We start from the raw sequence: 22,411 nt of genomic DNA on the forward strand, positions 1-22,411 counted from the left end.
ACACCCAAAAGCATCTCAGATGGTGTTCTACCAAGCCCTCTGATAGGTATTATTTAATGCTTCTTGTAAATTTCGAACGTACCGATACCAACATTTGGGACGTTCAGTGGACAATTAAGGCTGGTATTATTATTCTATTCACTCTTTCTTGCCACAACTTGCCCGTTTACTCTGGAAAAGCCAGTTGCTATTTTAGTATGTCTTATGTCTTCATCAAGGCAATATTGCTCAAAATCGTTAAATGTAAATGCTGTTCTTCTATCTGAAATAATTGTCTCAGGATTTCCAAACACACTTCTTTGCAATTCAAGTTTATCGATGGTATATCCACACAAACTTTGTAAAAGAATCAGTGACTTTAACTGTATAATGTAAGAAGAAATAAATAACTACTAAAAGTAGTGAAATTATTAATAACACACTGTAGAACACTAAAAATTCACCGGAGTAACATCACTCAATTTTCTCATTTTATTAGAACAGAAGAAGAAATACGAGATTTTTACTTAAGTCTGCAGAAAACCTTCGATAAATCCAGAGAACGAGGGGAGGAAGTAATTATAATGGGAGACTGGAATGCGCGAATAGGTAATGATATACACAAGGGGAAGGCAGTATAGGAGAATATGGAGATCAGGTAGAGGCAGTAATGAATAGATGTGGGCAAAGAATGCTGGAATTTTGTCAAATAAACGACTTATTGATTGGAAACACTATGTGGAGTCAGAGGAGACAAGATAAATATACGTTTGTGGCAGAAGAAAAGAATGCTAAGAGTATTGATTACATCACACACTCGAAATCTCCAAAACAGAGTCGAGGAGGTAAAGACTGAAGCAGAAGCAGAAATTAGGACTAACCATAGACTAGTCATGGCAACTATTAATAATATAGAAATCGAAAAAGAAGAGATGAAAACCTACACGCAAATAAAAATCCATAAACTAAGGCAGGAGGAAGAAAGACTAAAATACCAAGAAAAAACAAACAACGAATTTCAAAAATTAGAACAAACAGAGAATTTAACTCTGGAAGAAAGATGAAGAAGTTTTAAAGAGATAATGTGAAATAAAGCTATGGAGGTGTGTGGAATGTGGAAAATAGATAATAATCAGACAAAGAGAACAGACTGGTGGAATGAAGAGGTCCGACAGGCAATCAAGAAGAAGAAAGAGTCATGGAAGAGATATATAAGAACGAATTTGGAAGAGGATAGAGCAAACGATAGAACGAACACAGATGCAGCTAAGGATATGGTAAAGGAGGCGAAAAAGAAAAGTTGGGAAGAGTTCGGAACAAGTTTAAGTTAAACATAAGGATCGAATGACAGGAAATTCCGGAATCAAATAAAAACACTGAAGGGAGATCAATGGAAACAAATAATAGCCGTCAAAGATAAGAAGAACGATATAAAGACAACTTCAAGGGAAATTTTGGACATATGGGCGGATTTTTATGCACAAAAGTTCAAGGATGGAAAACGGACACAAACAATGGAGGAGGGAAGAGAAGATGAGATAAGGGAAAGACACTACAGACATAGCAACTGAAGCGACAACAATGGAAGAATTAGGAGAGGTAATGATGAAGATGAATACAGACAAGACTTGCGGCAAAGACAAGATAGACCAAGGAGATGATAAAATATTTGGGAATAAAAGTGAGCATAGGAGTCGGAAACAATCCCTAAAGATTGGGAAGATAATATCATCTTACCAATACACATATTTAAAAGGAAGCTCCTCGAACTGCGAAAATTACAGAGCCATATGCCTATCATCTACAAGTTACAAATTATACACAAACATAATAGAAAAAAGATTAAGAAGAGTAGTGGAAAATAAACCAGAAGATGAACAAGCAGGATACAGAGTAAGTAAACAAACATACATGTAATCCGAAATATCATCGAAAGTAAAATAGAGACGCCCAATGAGCTATACCTAATATTCTTGGATCTAAAAGCAACTTTTGACACGGTTAACCGTAGTATTATATGGAAGTGTCTAGAACAACTAATGATACCACAAAAACTAACAAAAATAATTGAAAATCTGTACAGGAAAGTCAAGGACATAGTACAAATGAAGGGAGAACAATCAAAAACTTTTGAAATGAGCAAGGGAATAAAACAAGGCGATAGCCTAAGCCTCGTATTATTTATAATATTAATGGACAGAGTGATAAAAAATACAAGAACAAATAAATATCATAATAGGTTATAAAAGCTTGGAACCAGTAAAAATAGATAATTTACTATATGCTGACAATAAAGAACCATATAAAAACAAGGAACTTGGTTGAAATATGGACAGAAGAAATTGAAAAGGTGGGCCTAGAATTGAGCGTAAATAAATGTAAAATCGTGATAATAAATAAAAATGAAATAAGAAATAACCCGAAACAAATATTTATTAAGGAACAAAAGATAAAAGAAGTATCATCATATGATTGTTGATTAGATTTAAAACATGAATAAATGTGGCAACGTAATCTAAATAGTTTTCAATTGTAGATGCCGAAGTAGCAACATGAATTTACTTGAGTCAAGCCATTCTTCAGTGGTAAAACAAAGCCTAGTAGTTTATTAGATGTATTATCATACCCAATTTTGCTAGTAATTCTAGTTGCGAAAGAGGCAACAGCTATAGTATGGGGGTTAAAGAAATTTTTCTTATACTGTTATGGACGACCTATAACACTGATAACTGATCATAAGCCTTTAACAAGAATTTTTATCCAACAAAGGACTTGCCAGCAACATCTGCAATACGATTGTTGCATTATGCAAATTTTCTGGCAGGATTTAAGTACGGAATTCAATATAGAGAAACAAAAAAGCATGCGAATGCTGATTACGTATCTCGATTTTCAAGACCAAATTACGGAAAGGACGAACATTTGGATATGGATTTAACTTATGCCTTAAATCAATTAGATACTTTACCAATTGGACGAGAACAAATTCAAAAAAAACTCTTAAGGATCCTGAAACTGCAAAGCTTTATAAGAACATCCAAAGTGGATCTGAAGTGGAAGCTGATGAGTTATTCAGGTATTCCATAGAAAATGGATGTATTTTGAAGGGTATCCGTGTAGTCATTCCTAAAAAGTTACAAAAAGGGATTTTGGATGAGTTGCATATTGGACATACAGGTATAGTAAGAATGAAGAACTTAGCAAGAAGCTATGTGTAGCTATGTGTGTATTGAAGGTTTAGTAAAATGTTGCAGGAAATGTTGTTTATATAAGAATAATCCAAGCAAACAAACACCAAATCATCCTTGGGAGTATCCAACTCAGCCGTGGCAGCGTATTCACGTTGATTACGCGGGTCCGTTCCAGGAAAGGTATTTTCTAATAATAGTCGATGCTCATTCGAAATATCCTGAAGTGTTTATTACAACCAAAACAGATTCTAAAACCACAATAAGGTTGTTGCGTGAAACATTTGCACGATTTGGCATTCCAACAACTTTAGTGAGTGATAACGGAACCTGTTTTACATCTCAAGAATTTCAGAAGTTTTTACAAGTTAATGGAGTCAAACACAAACTTACAGCACCTTATCATCCGGCTACGAATGGCCAAGCTGAAAGATTCGTACAAACTGTCAAACAAGGATTAAGAACTATCTCAGGTGAAGGAGACTTATCTGTAAGGTTGACACGTTTGTTAATGCAATACAGGCGAATTCCACATTCCGAAACGGGACAATCACCGGCGGAGTTGTTATTTAAGAATCATTACCGAACCAGGTTGGACTTGGTGAGAAGAGACCTTCCTGCAGAAAAAAATGATAGAATTCCTGATGGAACTTCGAGAGATTTCCAAGTAGGTGACTATGTACAGGCGAGATTTTATGCTAACAAAGATGAGAAGTGGAAGTTCGGAGAGGTATCGCAAAAACATGGAAAACTACACTATGAGGTCAATATCGAGGGACAGTCGCACCGACGACATCAGGACCAACTGACAAGTTTCTTCTCTTTGCAACCAAAGAGATAGCCCTTTGTGCTTTCATAGATATAGAGGGTGCGTTTGATAACACCTCATATGAATCCATAGAGAAGGCTTTAAACGCAAAAGACATACATCCGTCGACAATCAAGTGGTGTATAGCCATGTTGAAAAGTCGGCAGATCACAGCCAGTCTGGGAGGCGAGTCGCTGACTATAAAGGCGCTAAGAGGATGTCCCCAAGGGGGAGTGCTATCACCTCTATTATGGTGCCTGGTAGTTGATGACTTGATGAACATCCTAACTAAAAACGGATTTAAGATACAAGGGTATGCTGATGACCTGGTAATCACAATCCGAGGTAAATATGATTCAATCATAACTCAGCTAATGCAGAAAGCCCTACTACTCACCAGTACTTGGTGCAAAAGCAATGGGCTCAGCATCAATCCCAATAAAATCGAAATAGTCCCTTTCACTCGGAGAAGGAAGCTACAAATAAAAGCACCCTCCATTGAAAGCAGAACTATTAACCTCAAAACAGAAACCAAATACCTAGGGGTAATACTTGATAGTAAACTAAACTGGAACTCACACTTAGATAAGGTGAGGAAAAAGGCCATCATGGCAAACCAGATCTGCCGCAGGCTCCTAGGAAGGAACTGGGGTCTCAAACCACGAATGGCTCATTGGGCCTACGTAGCAATAATCAGACCCATGGTCGCCTACGCCTCATTGGTTTGGTGGCCAAAAACAAAACATAAGACAGCTCAACAACAGCTGGCACAAATCCAGCGGTTAGCATGTCTTAACATAACGGGTGCAATGAGATCCTGTCCGACGGCTGCTTTGGAAGCCCTACTTGGTCTCACACCGCTCCACATATATATACAAAAGGAGGCAGCCGTAAGTGCCTTATCACTGAAAACAGTTTCTTCACTCAAGTTGATGCAGGGTAATATCAGAGGACACCTCGAGATCCTCAAAGACCCATATCTAAATCACCTGATTGAAATTAAAACGGACCTTATACCGACGGAATACAATTTCAACCAACCGTATAAGGTCATATTTAGTAGCAGGGATGATTGGGCGAAAGGAGGGCCTCAACTAAAAAGAGGAGCCCTAGCCTGGTACACCGATGCTTCAAAGACAGTAAGATCTGGAGTAGGCATGGGCATCAGTGGACCAAATAGCCACATCAAATTGCCCCTCAGCTCGGACTTAACAATTTTCCAAGCAGAAGTTCTTGCTATAAACTTCTGCACCGCTTTGAACCTACAGAAGGGACAAAAAGGTGCATCCATAAACATTTTCACAGACAGTCGGGCCGCCTTAAAGGCAATTCAGGCCTACACGTGTGGCTCCGCACTGATCAGAGAGTGCACCAACAACCTCAGAGAACTCGCTAGGGGCAATGATGTTACCCTATGGTGGGTTCCAGGTCACAGCAACATTGAGGGCAATGAGAAGGCCGACAAGCTGGCCAAAGAGGCAGCAAACACGCCCTTCATTGGACCCCAACCTGGATGTGGACTACAAAAAAGCCACCTAAAACAAATAATCAACAACTGGGAGGCTTCAAAGATAGCCTTACGCTGGAAAGAACTTCCAGGTCACAGACAAGCGAAGAGTATGATAACTCCGTCGCAAAACAAAACCAAAGAGGTTTTATGCCTCAGCAAAGGGGATCTAAGAACGCTCTCAGGCTACCTAACCGGCCATGTGCCCCTAAAATACCACCTCTTCCACATTGGACAAGCTGAGGATCAAACTTGTCGACTATGCAACGACGAGTCAGAAACTGCTGAACATATACTGTGCAATTGCGTCGCCAGAGGACGTCTAAGGCACAACGTCTTCGGTAAAACTCCCCTGTTACCTACCGACATAAAGGTTCAAGACCTCAGGACAATACTAAGGTTCATTAAGGACCTACATTTGCCCTAAACCTTTGGAGGGCTAAAGTTACAATAGATCTTATAGGTCGCGGTAACGAGAGGGGCCGCCCTCCTCAGCCCGGCAGCAATAATAATAATAATAACTGACAAGTTGTGGAAAAACCAATGACGAAAGTGAGCCGACTGTTGAAGAAACGCCAAAACCAGAAAATACAGAGAAAAGTGATTCAGATCCAATTCCGGAAGTGATACAACAGAATGTTCTAGGAATAAGGAAATCATCTAGAATTAGGAAACCTCCAAATAAGTTAAATCTTTGACAACTTAATTTGCAGTGGTTAAACTTTTTAAACGGGGAAGAGGAAGGTGTTATATATCTGGAGAGTTTTGACATTCGGGGGTTGGTAATATGTTTTTCGACGGTTAACGATTCGCAAATTTACATGTACAACAGTTACAAATAAATCATAATTATTAAAGTAAGTTTATTATTAAATACATATACAACAGTACATCTCTCATTAGTTATCAGTTCATCACAAGCACATATGTTCCTGAGTATGATGCATGCGTAGCATTTGTTATAGGAGTATCGATATTAATTTATAGTATCAACATATTTCTGTAATTTCCTACTTTTGTGAGTAATCAGTGCGGTGAATAACAATCGAGGTAGCAATCCTTTTCTAAAGTAGCCATTCAATATGACCGTACTAATAAGTTCCAAATAAGAACGCGCAAAATACAGAAATTACAAATTTTAGCAACTGTACATAGAGTCGCCTATTTAGATGATGACGTAAGGGTATAGGTATTAACAGAAATTGTAAAGAAATTGGGGAAGATATTGCAAAATTATAAGGAATTAACTAAAAATTAAGAAATTGTTGGGTATTACAAGGATATTTTAGGTATTGCAAGGAAACGCACGAATATTACCGGTATTAAGGAATAAGGTATAAGGAAGTGTAGGAAATGGTGTACAAATATTGACCAGCGAATTACAACTTACAACTTTAATCTTATAATACATGTTTGAAGTTCATTGAATTTTTTATAAGATCTAATCCACCGAATTGGATGTAATAATTATTTTCTAGAACGGTATTAAAGTATGGTAAAAGTAAACACTTAAAGATTAAAAAATTGTGACTAAGAATAAAATTATCTGCATGTAAATACCGTAGTATTTGGGTTTTTTGAAGATTCAAGACAACTTTACCATCCCATTGTTTCAATTAACAAAGGATTTGTGCAACAAAGGATGTGCCAGAAATTCAGATTCACTTTCCGGAGATGTCCCAGAGATTCAGATTTTTTATATATATATTTTTTTGCAATTATTAATCATTAATCATAAACCGATATAATAACAAAATAAAACGAGAAATTTCCTGTGAAGCATTTACCGATTAATCCTATCGAATTTATTGCATCTATATTCTTATCTAAATATTTCTCACACTCAACGAACAATTATGTTGTAAACAAGAATTTTTAGATATGTATCAAAATTTTTTTAAGCAAACATTCGAATTACTCTATATAAACGATCTCACTTCATCCTCAGTTCAGTATATCAATCAAAATGATTCTAAAAACCATAAAATTATACTTTTCGTTTTTATTAATTTGTTTTAATGCGGAATTTTTAAGCGCTGAAGAACAATGTGAAAGAGGGGTATTTAATCATTAATAATTATTTAATTATATTTTAATTATTTTTTTTTAATAAGCTTATTTCTGATTGCGTCGTTTTTGGTAACATCCACGTCAAAACTTTCGATGGAAACGTTTACGATTTTAATTCAAGCTGCACTTATAATTTAGTATCAATCAAAGCTAAAAATTTAGATGTTAATTTATTAAGAGATCCTACACTGTTACAAGTTAAATATGCATCACGCGATTTCCAGTTAATCATAACAGGTTGAAATAAATAATTAATTAAAATTAAACTTAAAAATTAACTTAAATCACTTCAGATACTTCGATTACGTTTACAAGAGATGGAATTCCTTACAGTATTCCTCAAACTTTAAACGGATTATCGGTTTCAAAACCTGGGCGAATGGTTATTCTTGAAATTAAATCGATTGGAATGAAAATTAAATTCGATGGAACGGTAACACTTAATTTTTTTAATCCGTTATAATCTAACATATTAATTTTTTTATTAGACCGTTGAAATAGTACAAAATAACGATGATTTCGATCACATCATGGTGGGTTTGTGTTCAAATAATGATGGATGCGCCGATAACGATTTGATAACTTCCGATGGGAGTTTAACCGAATCAGAAATTATTTTTGCAAATAGTTGGACTTTAGAACCATGTTCAACTGGATCCTTTGAAAACGCTTGCGGCGACAACGATCGTTTGAACGCCCAGGCTTTAAATTATTGTAAAAATATCACTTCGTTAGCGCAATTTTCAAACTGCCAAGAATACTCAACAGATTTTTTAAATATCTGCATCTCAGAATATTGTAGTTGCAAACTTGTTAATCGATGGGAGTGTATGTGCGAAATGTTGGACGCTTTCGTTAAAACTTGCAATGTTAATACAAATTCAATCACCGAGTGGAGGGAACCAAAATTATGCCGTAAATCTTTTTAATAACAAAAAATTAATTTTAAATTTAATTATTATCATGTTTAGCAATAATTTGTTCAAACCCGGATCAACATTTCTTATCTTGCGCTCCAGATGGAAAACAGTTATCTTGTGGAGAAGAATTTGTCGAAACTCCCTCAATAAACGATTGCGAAGAAGGTTGTTATTGCCCATCGGGAATGAGACTTTTCCAAGGGAAATGTCTTTTCGAAGATGAATGTCCTTGTTTTTACGAGGATAACTGGTACGAACAAGGATCATCTGTTGCTTTAGAGTGTAACACTTGCATTTGTAAAAAAGGAAAATGGGCGTGTACTGATGTAAGTACTCTATTTATTTATTTATCTACGACTGCTTGGATAAGTCATCATTACCGCACTCATTTGAGGTGATTTGAGTTACGTAATGAAGTTCATTACCGCACTGGTTTCATTACGTAACGCATTTTTAGCCTAATCAGAACAGACTTAATTTATTGAAACGAGCAACAATACAAAAGAAAAAGTGCTATCTACTTACAGAGAAACAATACTATTTATTATAAACATTAATTGTTATGTTTTTACATTTCAAAACACTTATTCCAGATGAGTAAACATGTTGTTGAAACTGATAATTTAAAATTGTCAACAATCATTTCAAAATATTTTTATAAATGTCAAATAGACTTTTCTAAAGAAATTGATTTTTTAGTTATTTTTAGCAGTCGTAGATAAAATGGCCTACGACCTCGTCGTGCAATTCTCCACACTCGTACTGTAATTATGTTTCTAGACCACTTGTAATATAAATAACTATTATTTAATTAAAATATACATTTTTTTTTGTTGTAATTAGTATATTTGCGTCACCGATGGAGGATGTTGGGGGGATCCCCATTATACCACTTTTGATGGGAAAAAATACGATTTTATGGGGAAATGTACTTATTATGTCGTAAGAGGAATCGGATTTGATATTATGTGCGATCATTTCGTGTACAAATCAAAAGCTTTTGTTGTAAGTAATAATCATCATAATCTCTTAACGTCTCAATATTTATTAGAATATAATTTTTTTATTACCAGAAAGATTTTGAGTCTTCCTTACCATCATATTGCGCCAGGGTCATCGTTAAAGTTCAAAACGATGTTATCGAATTGGAACAGAAACACGTTGTTAAAGTTAATAACGAGCAAATTAGTTGGCTTCCCCACAGAGTTTCCGGTATTGAAATTACCAATCCAAGCAGTCAATTTACACAAGGTAAATTAATAACTTTATAATTAATTCTAACTAATTATGGTTTTAATTTCTAGTTAACTTAAGGAATTACGTTAGTGTTTCATGGAATGGTGACAGCAGAATCACAGTTAGTATTCCAACATCGATGAAGGGTCGTATTAATGTAAGTATTAAAAGTATTAGTGTAAGTTGATGTGTGCAACAAATAATTGGCTCCAGATGTCCGTCTTGTTTACGCTACTCCAAAACTATCACGTCAGCACTATGTTTCATTACTATAATGGTTGGTCTTATAGAAGTAGCAATCCACACTCTTCGCCATCGTTCATCTTTGGTGAACCCAAATATGACCTCCAACATATGACTTTCCAATCTAAACCATCCATTCAGTACCTAACCTTCGGGATGGCTAAGTGTCTGATGTTTCGCGCCACTAACACATTTCGAAGTGTCAGAATCGGTACATTGGCTTGCCATTTAACAAATACTTCGTGATCATATAATTCATCACACATAAGGTCTGGAAAAAATTGGTGACCTCTTAATTTATATTTGGGTGACGTTGCCTGCAGTAAACGTTTAAAAAAGACACCTGTCACAAAATTAAAGGGCAAATTTTGACCAACAAGGATATTTTTTATAATCTTTATTTCTAGCTTCTTGTGCATCTTCTGAAAGTTGTCCTATTGGTAATACAGCATATTGTATGATGCTTTCACCGTGAATAAGTATTTTGTTTCTGGAAGCAGGCATGTAGTACCATTTATATAGCTCTGCATACAGTTCTGCTATTTTATATGCGTATTCCCCAAACTTTGTGGCCTCTAATGTTTGAAGAATTATGGAAAACCTTTTAATTAAATCCTCATCTACTCCTGTAATATCTGCTGTGCAAGAAGGATTAGAAAAGAATCTTCTAGCAGTGTTACCATCGTTGGAGTTTCCAGTACCTTGTCGAGGCTTATCAATAATTATACCTACTTCATCTCTAAATCGGTCTTGTACTTGTTTTTTCTTAGTCTCTTTTTCAATCTTGTGTAAAGGATCAATGGCAGACCATTTTTTAAATGAAGATTGTACGAGATATGAAGAATCAATTCCATAAATCTGATTCAAGCGTGTAAAGATGAAAGACCAAATTTATATGTATCTTCCCGAGATGGTTTTGTCACCTTCTCCAGATTATTCATTTCCGTTGGTTTGGCAAGGCATACCGTACAAGTAGATCTAGAAGGAGTGTCTGTTAATGTGCTGCATACTTTTCTATCGATCATTGTAAAAAATAATTGGTAGTTTACACTAAATTGCTTAACACCTACCATTATAAGTGTTGGCGCTAACTTATCAATTTGGGATTCTATATTTGAAGATAGACATCTGATTCTCTCCGCAGTTTCTTTTGCAACCTCTATAGATATGGGTCTACAGAATCGAGTCGAAGAAGGAGATGGGTTTTCCCATAATATTGTTGTGAATGTTTTGTCGGTTATACGCAATGGGACTAATGATGAAATAAACAAATTAGAATCGGTTATTTGATCTGTTTTATCTTACAGAATCTGTTTATATTGGCTTTGTCCAGAGGGCCCATCACATCCTCACTTACACATTAATATGAGATCAGTTACCGTAGGATATTTTAACACTTCCTCTAATTGTGTTTTAAAAAGTCTCTCGTAATGTTATACTGGCACTTACTGGTGTGACAGTTATCGATAGAGGATGTGAGCTCACTGAAAATTGATGAGCGTCAATGAGCGGATAAATACACTTTTGCAAGACAACTCATTTTAGAATATTTGAAACTGTTTGTTTTCCACCAAACAAATGGATCTTCATCTCGTTTTACGAGTTCTCCGGGTAAATAACAGTCCAGTTCAATTGCTATCCTATTTCTTGGATTGAAGTCTTTAACGGCCTTACTAGACGAAGCTATGTCTTTATAGCAGTCCCGGAAAATACCATAACTTCGATTGATCCCACTTGTTGAAGGTAACTCTTCATCGTTATCTCTATCATCGCTACTGCTGCTCTCTGAATTAAATTCCCTTTGAAGTGCTTCTAAAAAAAAGGTACGCCTTATAACAGATATGTTTTCAGATGAGAAAAATTGAAAACGAAATCGAGGATCAAGTAACGTTGCCATATAATAATTTTTTTCGATTTCTATATTTTCAAATCTTATCTTTACCCCTTTCAATAAAGTAAGTCTCATTTCAGTTAAATTTTCTGAAACGAGATCGTCTTTCGATAAGTATTTTATTAATGTTTTTACATTCGGAATTACGGAGGAAATGGTAGCAGAGGAGGAGCTTCCCAATTTAGTAATTTCTTCTAGCGGCTTAAGAAGCAACATACATTCATTAACAGTTGCCATTCTGCTACAGACAGATTCTGAAACTTTACATCATTTTCAGAAATATATAGTGTAACCGCCCTCTTTTGTTCACACAATCGAGCGAGCATGTAAAACGTGCTATTCCATCTCGTGCGGACATCTTGGATGAGTTGATGAAAAGGTAAACCAAGTTCTCGTTGATGGTCTTTTAATTTTTCTTGGGCCGATTCAGAGTGGTGAAAATGGGTCACAATACGTCTTGATGCGATCATCATCTGAGTTACATTTTCCTGAACACATATAGCTTCGTTTACCACCAATTGCAACGTGTGAATGAAGCAAGGAATCGGGTCGTACATGGAGTCATTAAGGGCTTTGACCATATTAGCACCATTGTCACGTAAAATAACGTGTACTTTTTCTTGTGGTATGTCCCAAATTGTCATAATTTCAGATATTGCACTGCGAATATTGTTCGCTGTATGTTGCCCAGGAAAATGTTTCATATCCAGAACACAGTGTTTTTGTGTGAAATCATCTGTTAGCCAATGAATTGTTAAGCTAATAAAACTCTGCATATTGTTGTCATTACTCCACATATCTGTCGTTGCAGAAACTGCTACAGCTTGGGATATTTCTTTTTTTATGACATTTTTGGTTCTGTTATATATATCTGGAATTATTACGTCGTGTCGGTTATATGTTTTCGGCTAGGACTTTTATATTTTTTCTTCATTTTTTTTATTAACCTTACAAAACTAGTGTTTTCCACTATGGATATCGGCTGAGTTTATTTCTTTTGTTCTACTATCAATCTCACTCCACTGGGTACTAAAAGATTCTTTAATAGTTTGTTGTATTTTCATTTTTTTGGGGGGATTTTGTAAAAAAACTTTTATTTCTGTCGGATGGTTTTCTTGTGACTTCTGAACATGCTTTCCTGTTCAGAAGACGCTTTCCTGAATTTAAATTAAAGTCACTTTACGCTGTCGCAAAACATTTCTTTACGTTTGTTAAAAATATTATAAGTATTTAAGTATTAGTATTTAAGTTTAAAATTAGGCTTATAGAACAACCTTTCAAATAACCCTGTATAATGACTAAATGACTAGCATTTAACAAAAGGCTGGATATTCAATGTGAAATTAGATAGTTTTATCTTCGATTTGCTAAAAAAATTATGAAAATCGATGTAAAAATAAGAAAGTTATCACACTTCAAACTTTACCAAAAATTGACGTGTTGCGTTTTTTTGCACCTGAGTGTATATTAATTAAATTATATTATATTAGAAATAATATAAATTGTTTTCAATTTTATTATTTTATTTATTTTCATGTCTGTTAATGTTAGACAGTTATCCAAACACGTATATACACTTACCTTTTATGTGGTTTATAAGGGAACTATTTGTTGCTGATTTTCCTTTTCCACCTCTTGAAATAAGAGCATTGCAAATTGTACATTCTGCTTTACTCTCCTCCTCGGAATCTTTGAAAAACATCCAAACTTTCGATTTTTTTGTTGTACTCATATTTTTCACGACACTAATTTAACTCAATGATTGAACTAACTTCTCACCTCGCTTGTCACTTACCAAATAAGCAGTAACCAAATTTTTCGTATACTCACAAGTTCAGACATGTACGGCGATTAATGCAAATATAACCAAGATAGAACTCGGGGAAGCACCGACTTCGATTATCGAGATTTGAGAAATATTCGGTTAGGCCGAATATTCGGCCGAATATACGATTCAAATGTCGGCCGATATTCGGTATTCGGATATTCGGCTAAACTACTATTCGTCACATCACTAGTAATAACTATATAATAATTTACATCCTTGTGTTGCAGCGCATGATCCTAATATATTATACTGATACCTAGATAGTCCTATATCTGCCATTAGAGCCAACGAATTTTCTTTACTCAATAGACTTTCGATACCTTCATTTTGGAATAATACATGATAAACCAAATCTTGCTGTTCCATTGATGTATTTTTTATACTTTCAATAATATTTGCGTTCCTAATTTGGCCTTCTGCTCACAGTCCTTGCAAAAATGCATGACGTAATTGATCCAAACCTTCAGTCTGCAGTAAGCGAGTTGAATTTCTTCTCTTTGTCCGTTCACTGGAATCATCAAATGTTTTACACAGACGGCCTTTTTCTGAGATTATTGCAGACGTAGATGGTAGATTTTTAGATACACAACGAAATCTTTATCTGACCATTCAGAATATTGCTCTAAAAAGCGTTCTTTTATTCTATGAGATGCAGACCATTTAATTTTGAAAGACGGCAGCAGACGTTCTTGAATATTTTGAACAACACAATTGATCTTCTTCAGATAAATGAAAACGTCCTGCGATATAATTACGAGCAGAAGAAATATGTTTGCCATGTTCAATAAACTCTAGGCATAATTCTTTGATTTTTATAACAAACTGAGACATTGCAGTATTTACCAATCGAATAGAAGTATTACTACTAATTGATATGGTACTCATATTTATACGTAAACCTAAATGTTTTTCTTTGTGGTGTAATCGAATATCAATATATGGAAAACAATGGCAGATAATTTTATAACAAACCTGTATTTATACGTAAACCCAAATGGTTTTATTTAACTTTGCGGTGTAGCTAAATAACAATAGGTGGAAAACAAGCAACGTCAATAAAATTGATAATTTTGGAACAAACAATGTTTATAAATTTATTAATAACCTACTTTTTTTTAGAATTCACAAAACAATACCAATTCAATAGGGCAAAAACGGGAACGAGATTTTATTATGAGCACATTCTACATTAAATTAGGAATCTTTTGATACCAAACTGTAGTCGTAGGTAGATTTAGCTCATAACGATATATCTACTCAAACATAAATTATTCATTAACTAGCAGTCTTATACAAAAGAAAATCTAGCAAGAAAACTAGCGAAGGTAATGACATGTTCTTGTATAAAATGAATACAATACATATCAAAGTTAGTATATACGAGAAATTAGAAGTATTTCCGAAATGGTTTCTAAAATAAAAAGTTTGAAGTTGAACAGATTTTGGCCAGCAAAACAGCGTTCGCTGAATCTGTTCGATGAACGAACTATAGCCTCTACTACTAAACACGATTATTCGGACGTTTGGCGTCTCTCTATCGCATGAACATGTGTGAACTTGTATCTCGCCAAATCTTTCGCATTAAAAGTTGCGAATGCGAAAGCTTGATAACGGCGAAACATTCTCACATTGCCAATGCGAACGCAAATATTCGTTACAACCCTAGTTAATAGTTCTGTGGTGGGCACTCCAACACCAAGTCGCAAGGTAAACGCAGCTCGGTGTCAACAATACTAGCCGGTATCTGTCCCGTAGATTGGACAGCAGATCAATATGTCAGCAAGAACAAATAAAGATGCATATCTCGTTGATGGTAAAAACCTACCGACTCATGATCCTATTCATCCACTCTCCCATTCTATCGGAATTTGAGTGGAATATTGTTCTTGTCTTCTTGATGTTTAGCACCTTACAAACAGCAGATCGAGTCTTGTATGAAGGCATCCACTATTGTTGTAATTTCCTAGTTTGGCAAGGCATAAGCTTCCACTCATTTGCTGATGTAGTGCATGTACAATATAGTATACAATATAGTAGTCCATATAAAGATGTATTTATTGCTTCCATCACTTTTGGGAAATGGACCACCGAGTTTGTATTGTTGCATTGGTGCCTTCCTGCGCCAATCTTTAGTTAACACTAAATAATGCACATCCTCAGTGTTCCAGTGGTCATCTATGACAGCTGTCCTGCACACTTGAGCTTTGTTCAAGTCCGTGTATTGCTTACAGTATTCTGGACATGGTCTTCTTGACAGGATATTAACGTTGCAATGTACTCTATCGAAGTCGAACTCTAGAATCTGTCAATCCATTTTGCAATCTTCTCGTCAGGATTTTTATTGTAGCCTTGTTATATTATTATTATTATTGCTGCCGGGCTGAGGGGAGCGGCCCCTCTCGTTACCGCAACCTATAAGATCTACTGTAACGTTAGCCCTCCAAAGATAAAGTCAAGGGAATTTTACCGAAAATGTTGTGTCTTAGACGGTCTCTAGCGACGCAATTGCACAATATATGTTCAGCAGTTTCTGACTCGTCGTTGCATAGTCGACAAATTTGATCCTCAGCTTGTCCAATATGGAAGAGGTGGTATTTTAGGGGCGCATGGCCGGTCAGGTAACCTGAGAGCGTCCTTAGGGCCCTTTGCTGAGGCATAAAACCTCTTTGGTTTTGCTTTGCGACGGAGTAATCATACTCTTCGCTTGTCTGTGACCTGGAAGTTCTTTCCAGCGTAGGGCTACCTTTGAGACCTCCCAATTGTTGATTATTTGTTTTAGGTGGCTTTTTTGTAGTCCACAGCCAGGTTGGGGTCCAATGAAGGGCGTGTTCGTTGCCTCTTTGGCCAGCTTGTCCGCCTTCTCATTGCCCTCAATGTTGCTGCTAGCGAGTTCTCTCAGTTTGCTGATACATGCTCTAATCAGGAGTCACACGTGTAGGCCTGAATTGCCTTTAAGGCAGCCCGACTGTCTGTGAAAATGTTTATGGATGCATCTTTCTGTCCCTTCTGGGGAGAAAAACAAGAATGGGCATCTGCTGTCGCCCTTGTCTATTTCCGCTGAATGTCAGAATATTAGCGTTTTGTTTACGATTTGTTAGATGGCGTTTTCTTCTCAATTAGTAATCTCAGAATATATTCTAGGCGTAAAAATAGAGATACGTTACATTTCTATCTCTTATCAACGATATATTCTAACAACCTGGCTGTTGATATCAGTAAGTTCATTTTGAACACGAATTGAAGTATACTTTATGTTGTTACAACGACAAACTTTAATTGGTCTTGCAATATATGATCACCTGCTTGTACTCTAAATCTTAATAAGTTCACAAAATTTTCTGACTGAAATTCCTTCCTATGAAAAGCGTGATTGTCTTTTTCTTCTTCCTCTTTTTTTAGATCCTTGGGTCTGTTGTTGCTAATAAGATCTGCCTTTGAAATATTTCCTGAGAAGTCTACGAACTCTGGTTTCGGGCGGGTTATTTGTAAGCACAACTTTCGATTGTCTGCTATCTGGCATTCCACGGATATGGTTGCGCCACAATGTCCTGAACCCCGTATTGATGTCGGAGTTCTTAATTCTGTGCTATCGGTTCTTTCCTGAGATTGTACTCTGGGTCTTCATTTCTGCTATTCTTAACATGCTCTAACTTTTCTTTGTGTCTTCACATATTTCAATGCCGTTAATCATTATTGGCCATTACTCATATGCAGCCTGAAATTTGGACGATTCGTTGATCTGACTTCTTCGGTCCTTTGCGGGATCGTGTATACTGGGTGTTGTTAATTATCAGCTTTTATCTTGTGTGTTTACTTTTTGAAATAGAGTCAGCCATGTTCATAGATTCGCTCGCTTGATAAAACCTGTGTAGTTGTCTTGCACGTGTATTATGTTTATGATATCTTTGACATCGACGAAGCATATATACGCTCATGTATCAACAGACTTTTCTTAAACACAGCTTTAAATACAAATCCAAACGCGTTTTGATTTTCGATTGATCAACATCGTGAATTTCCGCAAACTTATCTGGATCATCATAAAGTCTGTTGCAAGATCAGCTCGAAATTTACCGTAGTGTTTTTTTTTTTTTTTTTTTCAACAGATCCAAAAAATCTTCTTGTTTATCGTTGCGTGTTATCTCTATGTTGGCTTTAAACAGCGAACTGAGCAAATTGACTGTTTTCAAACAATTCACTTGATGCTATTCAATCTAATTACCGTTACTTACAGTTTATCCTGTGTTCAATGTTTGGTAATTTGATGTCTTCGCCGGCTAACTGACCAAATCTTAACATGATCATCGAGAAGAGTTGATTGAATATTTTCGAATCAAGTACTTGATACATAATTTGAATCCTAACCCTTTTCAAAAACAGAACATATTATTTCTGGTTGTAAACTTGACTTGACTTTCTCGACTTCCCATACAGGAAAAATCAATCTTTCGTCATCACTCTGATTAGTTTTGAGGCCTATGTTGCTCTGGTGTGTAATAAACAGAGCAGCGACGTTGTCGAGCAATTCATTGCCGACTCGTCGCCTTACAATAGAGACTCGGGCCACATGGACCACATCACGCCACTGGTTGAGTATTAGTCGGACAATCGGCCAAACACGTATTGAACGCTGCACCGCAGAGAACCTCCCCAAATTTTACATAGGCCAGTATTCAACCAGTATCGTTACGTTGCGGCACATCGATGTGGTCGATAGCAGCATGTTACTACTACGCTATAACCCGTTCGCTGCTCTATACAGATGGTGACATCAACAGCCCGAAACATCGTGGCTCTGGTAATAAAGGACCGTTGCCGCATTCTGCAACTTCTTGTCATTTATAGTAACTTTGCCTTCAAAGATCTGCTCTGCAAGCAAAGCAATATTATCTTCTTGCTCAATTTGAAAATGCCTAACATAAATCTGCATCTAAGAACTCCCTGGTTTGTATAAATCCCTTAAATTCAGTGTCGTACATTATATAGCAATACTTACTAATGATGAAGTTGTAATTCTGATTATCTTTGTATTTTTTTTTAATACTGATGCCAGCTAGTTACGCAGCTAGTTTTGCATGTCTTGTTGATGGTAAAAAACTACCGACCCATGGTCCTATTCATCCACTCTCCCATTCTATCGAAATTTGAGTGAAATATTGTTCTTGTCTTCTTGATGTTTAGCACCTTACAAACAGCAGATCGAGTCCTGTATGAAGGCATCCATTATTGTTGTAATTTCCTAGTTTGGCAAGGTATAAGCTTCCACTCATTTGTTGATGTAGACCGTTACCACAAAGATGTATTTATTGCCACCATCAGTTTTGGGAATGGACTACCTACTATTTTCTTGATTGGACTACCGATTTTGTATTGGTGCATTGGTTCCTTCCTGCGCCAATCTTTAAATTTATCTCCATTTGTTGCTCAAGTTATGCAGCTAGTTTTCTTGCATACAAACTCATCTTCTTTTGAAATTCGTATTGTATCATCGCTCGATAAACAACTATGACCAAGTAATGGAAAATATATCTTGAAATGCGACTATCAAGAGAAATCTTGTTATAATATGCTATCTATTTTGTCTACCACACACATCACTGAAGATATGGAGTCATGCTATAGCAGTATAAATTTCTCTTTCTCCGTAAGCCTCTCTTTCTGTATGTGTTTAAAAGATGGAGTTGCACGGCTTATATCATGAATATTAATTCTGCCACTAACCTTTTTGCCGTTTCACTGAGAATAGTGGATTTGACATCTAGAGTACACGTTCACTTCTGGCCTTTCAAATTTGTATCTAAAATGTTTTTTTCTAAAATGGTTCCAGTAAAGCTTATATTTCATTGAGATAATTAACAAATTTGAGTGACCAAATATCTAAATGCAACTAAGAAGCAAATAGAATCCTATTTTGAAAATGAGTTAATGTGATCTGCGATTTCGCAATGTCTTCAGGATCTTTTTTGATTCAAAAGCACATTTTCTACAATTTTGATAAAACACTATAGGAACTTATTTGATATTCTTTGTAGACTCAAGAAAGCATTTCGATAGACTTTACTCTTACTTGCACTCTTAATTGCGTGATACAAATGTTGTTATCAGCTTGGAATTGGCTAAAACTACTCAATATCATTTCTGTTAATAAGCTCACCTAACTAATACAGATAACAACAAATTAAAAATATTTTAGGGTCTTTTTGGAACATACAATGCAGATCCAACAGATGATTTCACCCTCCCCAATGGAACTATTGTCACCGATTCAAACCTCTTCGGCCACTCTTGGGTTGTCCCAGGAAGTTGTGCCTCTGAAAATGTGAATACTGATCCCGTACCACACCCTTGCGATGCAAACCCTGACAAAAAACCTTGGGCAGAAGCAAATTGTGCTATTTTAAAAACATCATTATTTGAAGGTAATCAAAAATTGATTCAAATAATTTTTTTTTAATAATTTTTAAATTAAGGTTGTTCCGATGATGTTGATTCCGCTTACGAAGAATGTATTTACGATGGTTGTTTATGCACCGTAAGAGTCACCATCATTTTTAGTCTTATTCATTGATTTATTACAAATAATTTTTGTAGGAAATAAGTTGTCTCTGTGATTTTTACGCCCAACAAGGCGAGATGTGCGCTGCTAAAGGAATTTTGATCGATTGGCGTCAAGAAATCTCCGAATGCGCCATTCAATGCCCAGCTGGACAACAATATCAAATTTGTGGTGATTCTTGTACAAGGAGTTGTAACGATATTTCAGCAAATCCAACTTGTTCAACTCGATGTGTCGATGGATGTAATTGCCCACCAGGGCAAACTTTGGACAATAATGATCAATGTATCCCAATCGGTGAATGTCCGTGTGTTTTGGATAATATTAGGTACCCAGCTGAGTTTATTTTTATTGATACCAACGATAAAAGCAAACAGTAAGTTAATTAAATCATTAATTTGAAATAATAATTGCTAAAATTAATTAGCGTTTGTGAAAATGCTTTATGGACAATCACTCCAGCTACTGATGAAGAACTTGGGGAGTTCCCAAACATTGAGGATTTAGAAAATCAATGTAATCGCAACGATTTTTTTGTATTTTCTGGTTGTAAACGAACTAACGAAGAAACTTGTTTGGTAATTATATCAAATTGCAATAACTTTGATTATACATAAGATTTCTTTTTAGAACAAACATTTAAATGAACGCCCAAACTTTGATGATTGCCAATCTGGTTGTGAATGCATGGAAGGATTCGTCATGGACACCGAATTAAATATGTGCGTAAGACCGGAAGATTGCCCATGTATGTATCAAGGTATTAGTTATCCAGACGATGCAATCATTAACAATAGAGATGAAAGATGCGTTTGTGTTTATGGTTTTTGGGAATGTTCCCCTCAAACGGATCATTGGGAAAAATGCAGCATTTGGGGAAACGTCCATATCAGAACTTTCGACGAAACTCTTTACACTTTCAACGGATTTTGCGAATACATTTTATTCGAGCACGTTTTCGACGAAACCGGAGTTATTAGAGTTACCGTTGAGACTGGAAAATGCCCGGCTGGTTCTTGCATCCAACGTCTCGAAATTTTGTATCGATCTAATTCTGGCCAAACTGAAAATTTAATTTTCCTTAATGAAAACGAAGCTTTCTCACCAACCTCATTAACCACATTAAACGTAACCGATTTAGGACAATCAACGATTATTGATGTCCTAAATTTTGATGTTAGGGTGGTTTGGAATAGAGATGGATGGGTTCATCTTCATGTTTCTCAAGATTGGATTGCGAAAGATCATGCTGGGTTATGTGGAAAATACGATAATGATGCAACCAATGATTTGGATATTCCCCAAATCAAAGCAACGCAAGTTTCTTCTTTCGTTGATTATAACCGGGGTGATAGAACTTGTGCAAAATCAACAGAATTACATGTAATTATTTTATTTTAACTTTATAACATTTTTATTAATTCGCTGTATTTCAGACTGTTAATGCAATGTTCCCAGAAGATCCTTGCAACATTCTTTACACAAACATTTTTAGAGAATGCAGATTCTTAAAACCAGTTGATGATTACTTTAATAGATGCATAATCGACGCTAAAACACAATTAAATTTATCTGAATTGGAAAGAACTAATTATTACTGCCAAACTATCGGTGCTTATGCCCAAGAATGTAACGATGTTGGAGCTGTGGTAAATTGGAGAAGTGATGCAATTTGTCGTAAGAATTAATTTTTTTATAAATTGAGATTTATTTTAATTTATTTAATTTTTTAGCTAATTCTTGCCCATTAGATAAAGATTATTATCCATGTAAGAGTGTGTGCACCGAAAATGATTGTGATCAAGATGGAATGTGCTTTGAAGGTTGTGGAAAAATAAGATGTGTTGATGAATAAGGTTGTTACAGAAATATGTGCAAATTGTCAGAATTATGTTAATAAATCTTCAATAAAACCATTTTAAAACAAATTCTACTTTTTAATGATTTTCTAATTTCTTTATATCGCGTTCTTGTCATAATTCAATCATGGGAAGGAATCATAACCTAGTTCTATGTAAGATCCTATTAGAATAACCCCGATCATTCAAAAAGCAGCTTTCTGTGCTTTTTTAAAGTTGTGAGATACCTTTCTATTTGGTTATTTGTACCTAGATATTCTAGTGTAATGAAATTCTGCAGAAATTCTTGTGACTTAAAAATTGTGGCATTGTCGGAAACTAAAATT

General features: G+C 35.7%; 1 protein-coding gene across 1 annotated transcript; it reads left to right on the top strand.

The window, feature by feature from the left end:
- The first annotated feature begins 7,433 nt into the window (after positions 1-7,433).
- LOC111421558 (von Willebrand factor-like) lies at positions 7,434-22,154 on the top strand. The gene is made up of 15 exons (XM_023054728.2): positions 7,434-7,541; positions 7,597-7,789; positions 7,846-7,985; positions 8,041-8,467; positions 8,524-8,798; positions 9,316-9,477; positions 9,546-9,723; positions 9,777-9,865; positions 19,864-20,089; positions 20,141-20,202; positions 20,262-20,602; positions 20,654-20,804; positions 20,857-21,609; positions 21,663-21,903; positions 21,960-22,154. Exons 1-15 carry the CDS (start codon positions 7,449-7,451, stop codon positions 22,079-22,081), a joined length of 3,453 nt encoding a protein of 1,150 aa, XP_022910496.2. The 5' UTR covers positions 7,434-7,448; the 3' UTR covers positions 22,082-22,154.
- The last annotated feature ends 257 nt before the right edge of the window (positions 22,155-22,411 follow it).

Source organism: Onthophagus taurus, chromosome 3 (genome assembly GCF_036711975.1).
Source record: "Onthophagus taurus isolate NC chromosome 3, IU_Otau_3.0, whole genome shotgun sequence".
In the NCBI taxonomy this organism is placed as follows: domain Eukaryota; kingdom Metazoa; phylum Arthropoda; class Insecta; order Coleoptera; family Scarabaeidae; genus Onthophagus; species Onthophagus taurus.

Excerpts from the sequence above, each read along its gene's own strand:
- LOC111421558 (XM_023054728.2), top strand. The coding sequence starts at position 7,449 with ATGATTCTAAAAACCATAAAATTATACTTTTCGTTTTTATTAATTTGT. Across the intron at positions 7,986-8,040 it reads AAATTAAATTCGATGGAACG|ACCGTTGAAATAGTACAAAA; the intron begins GTAACACTTAAT and ends TTTTTTTATTAG. Across the intron at positions 8,799-9,315 it reads GAAAATGGGCGTGTACTGAT|TATATTTGCGTCACCGATGG; the intron begins GTAAGTACTCTA and ends TGTTGTAATTAG.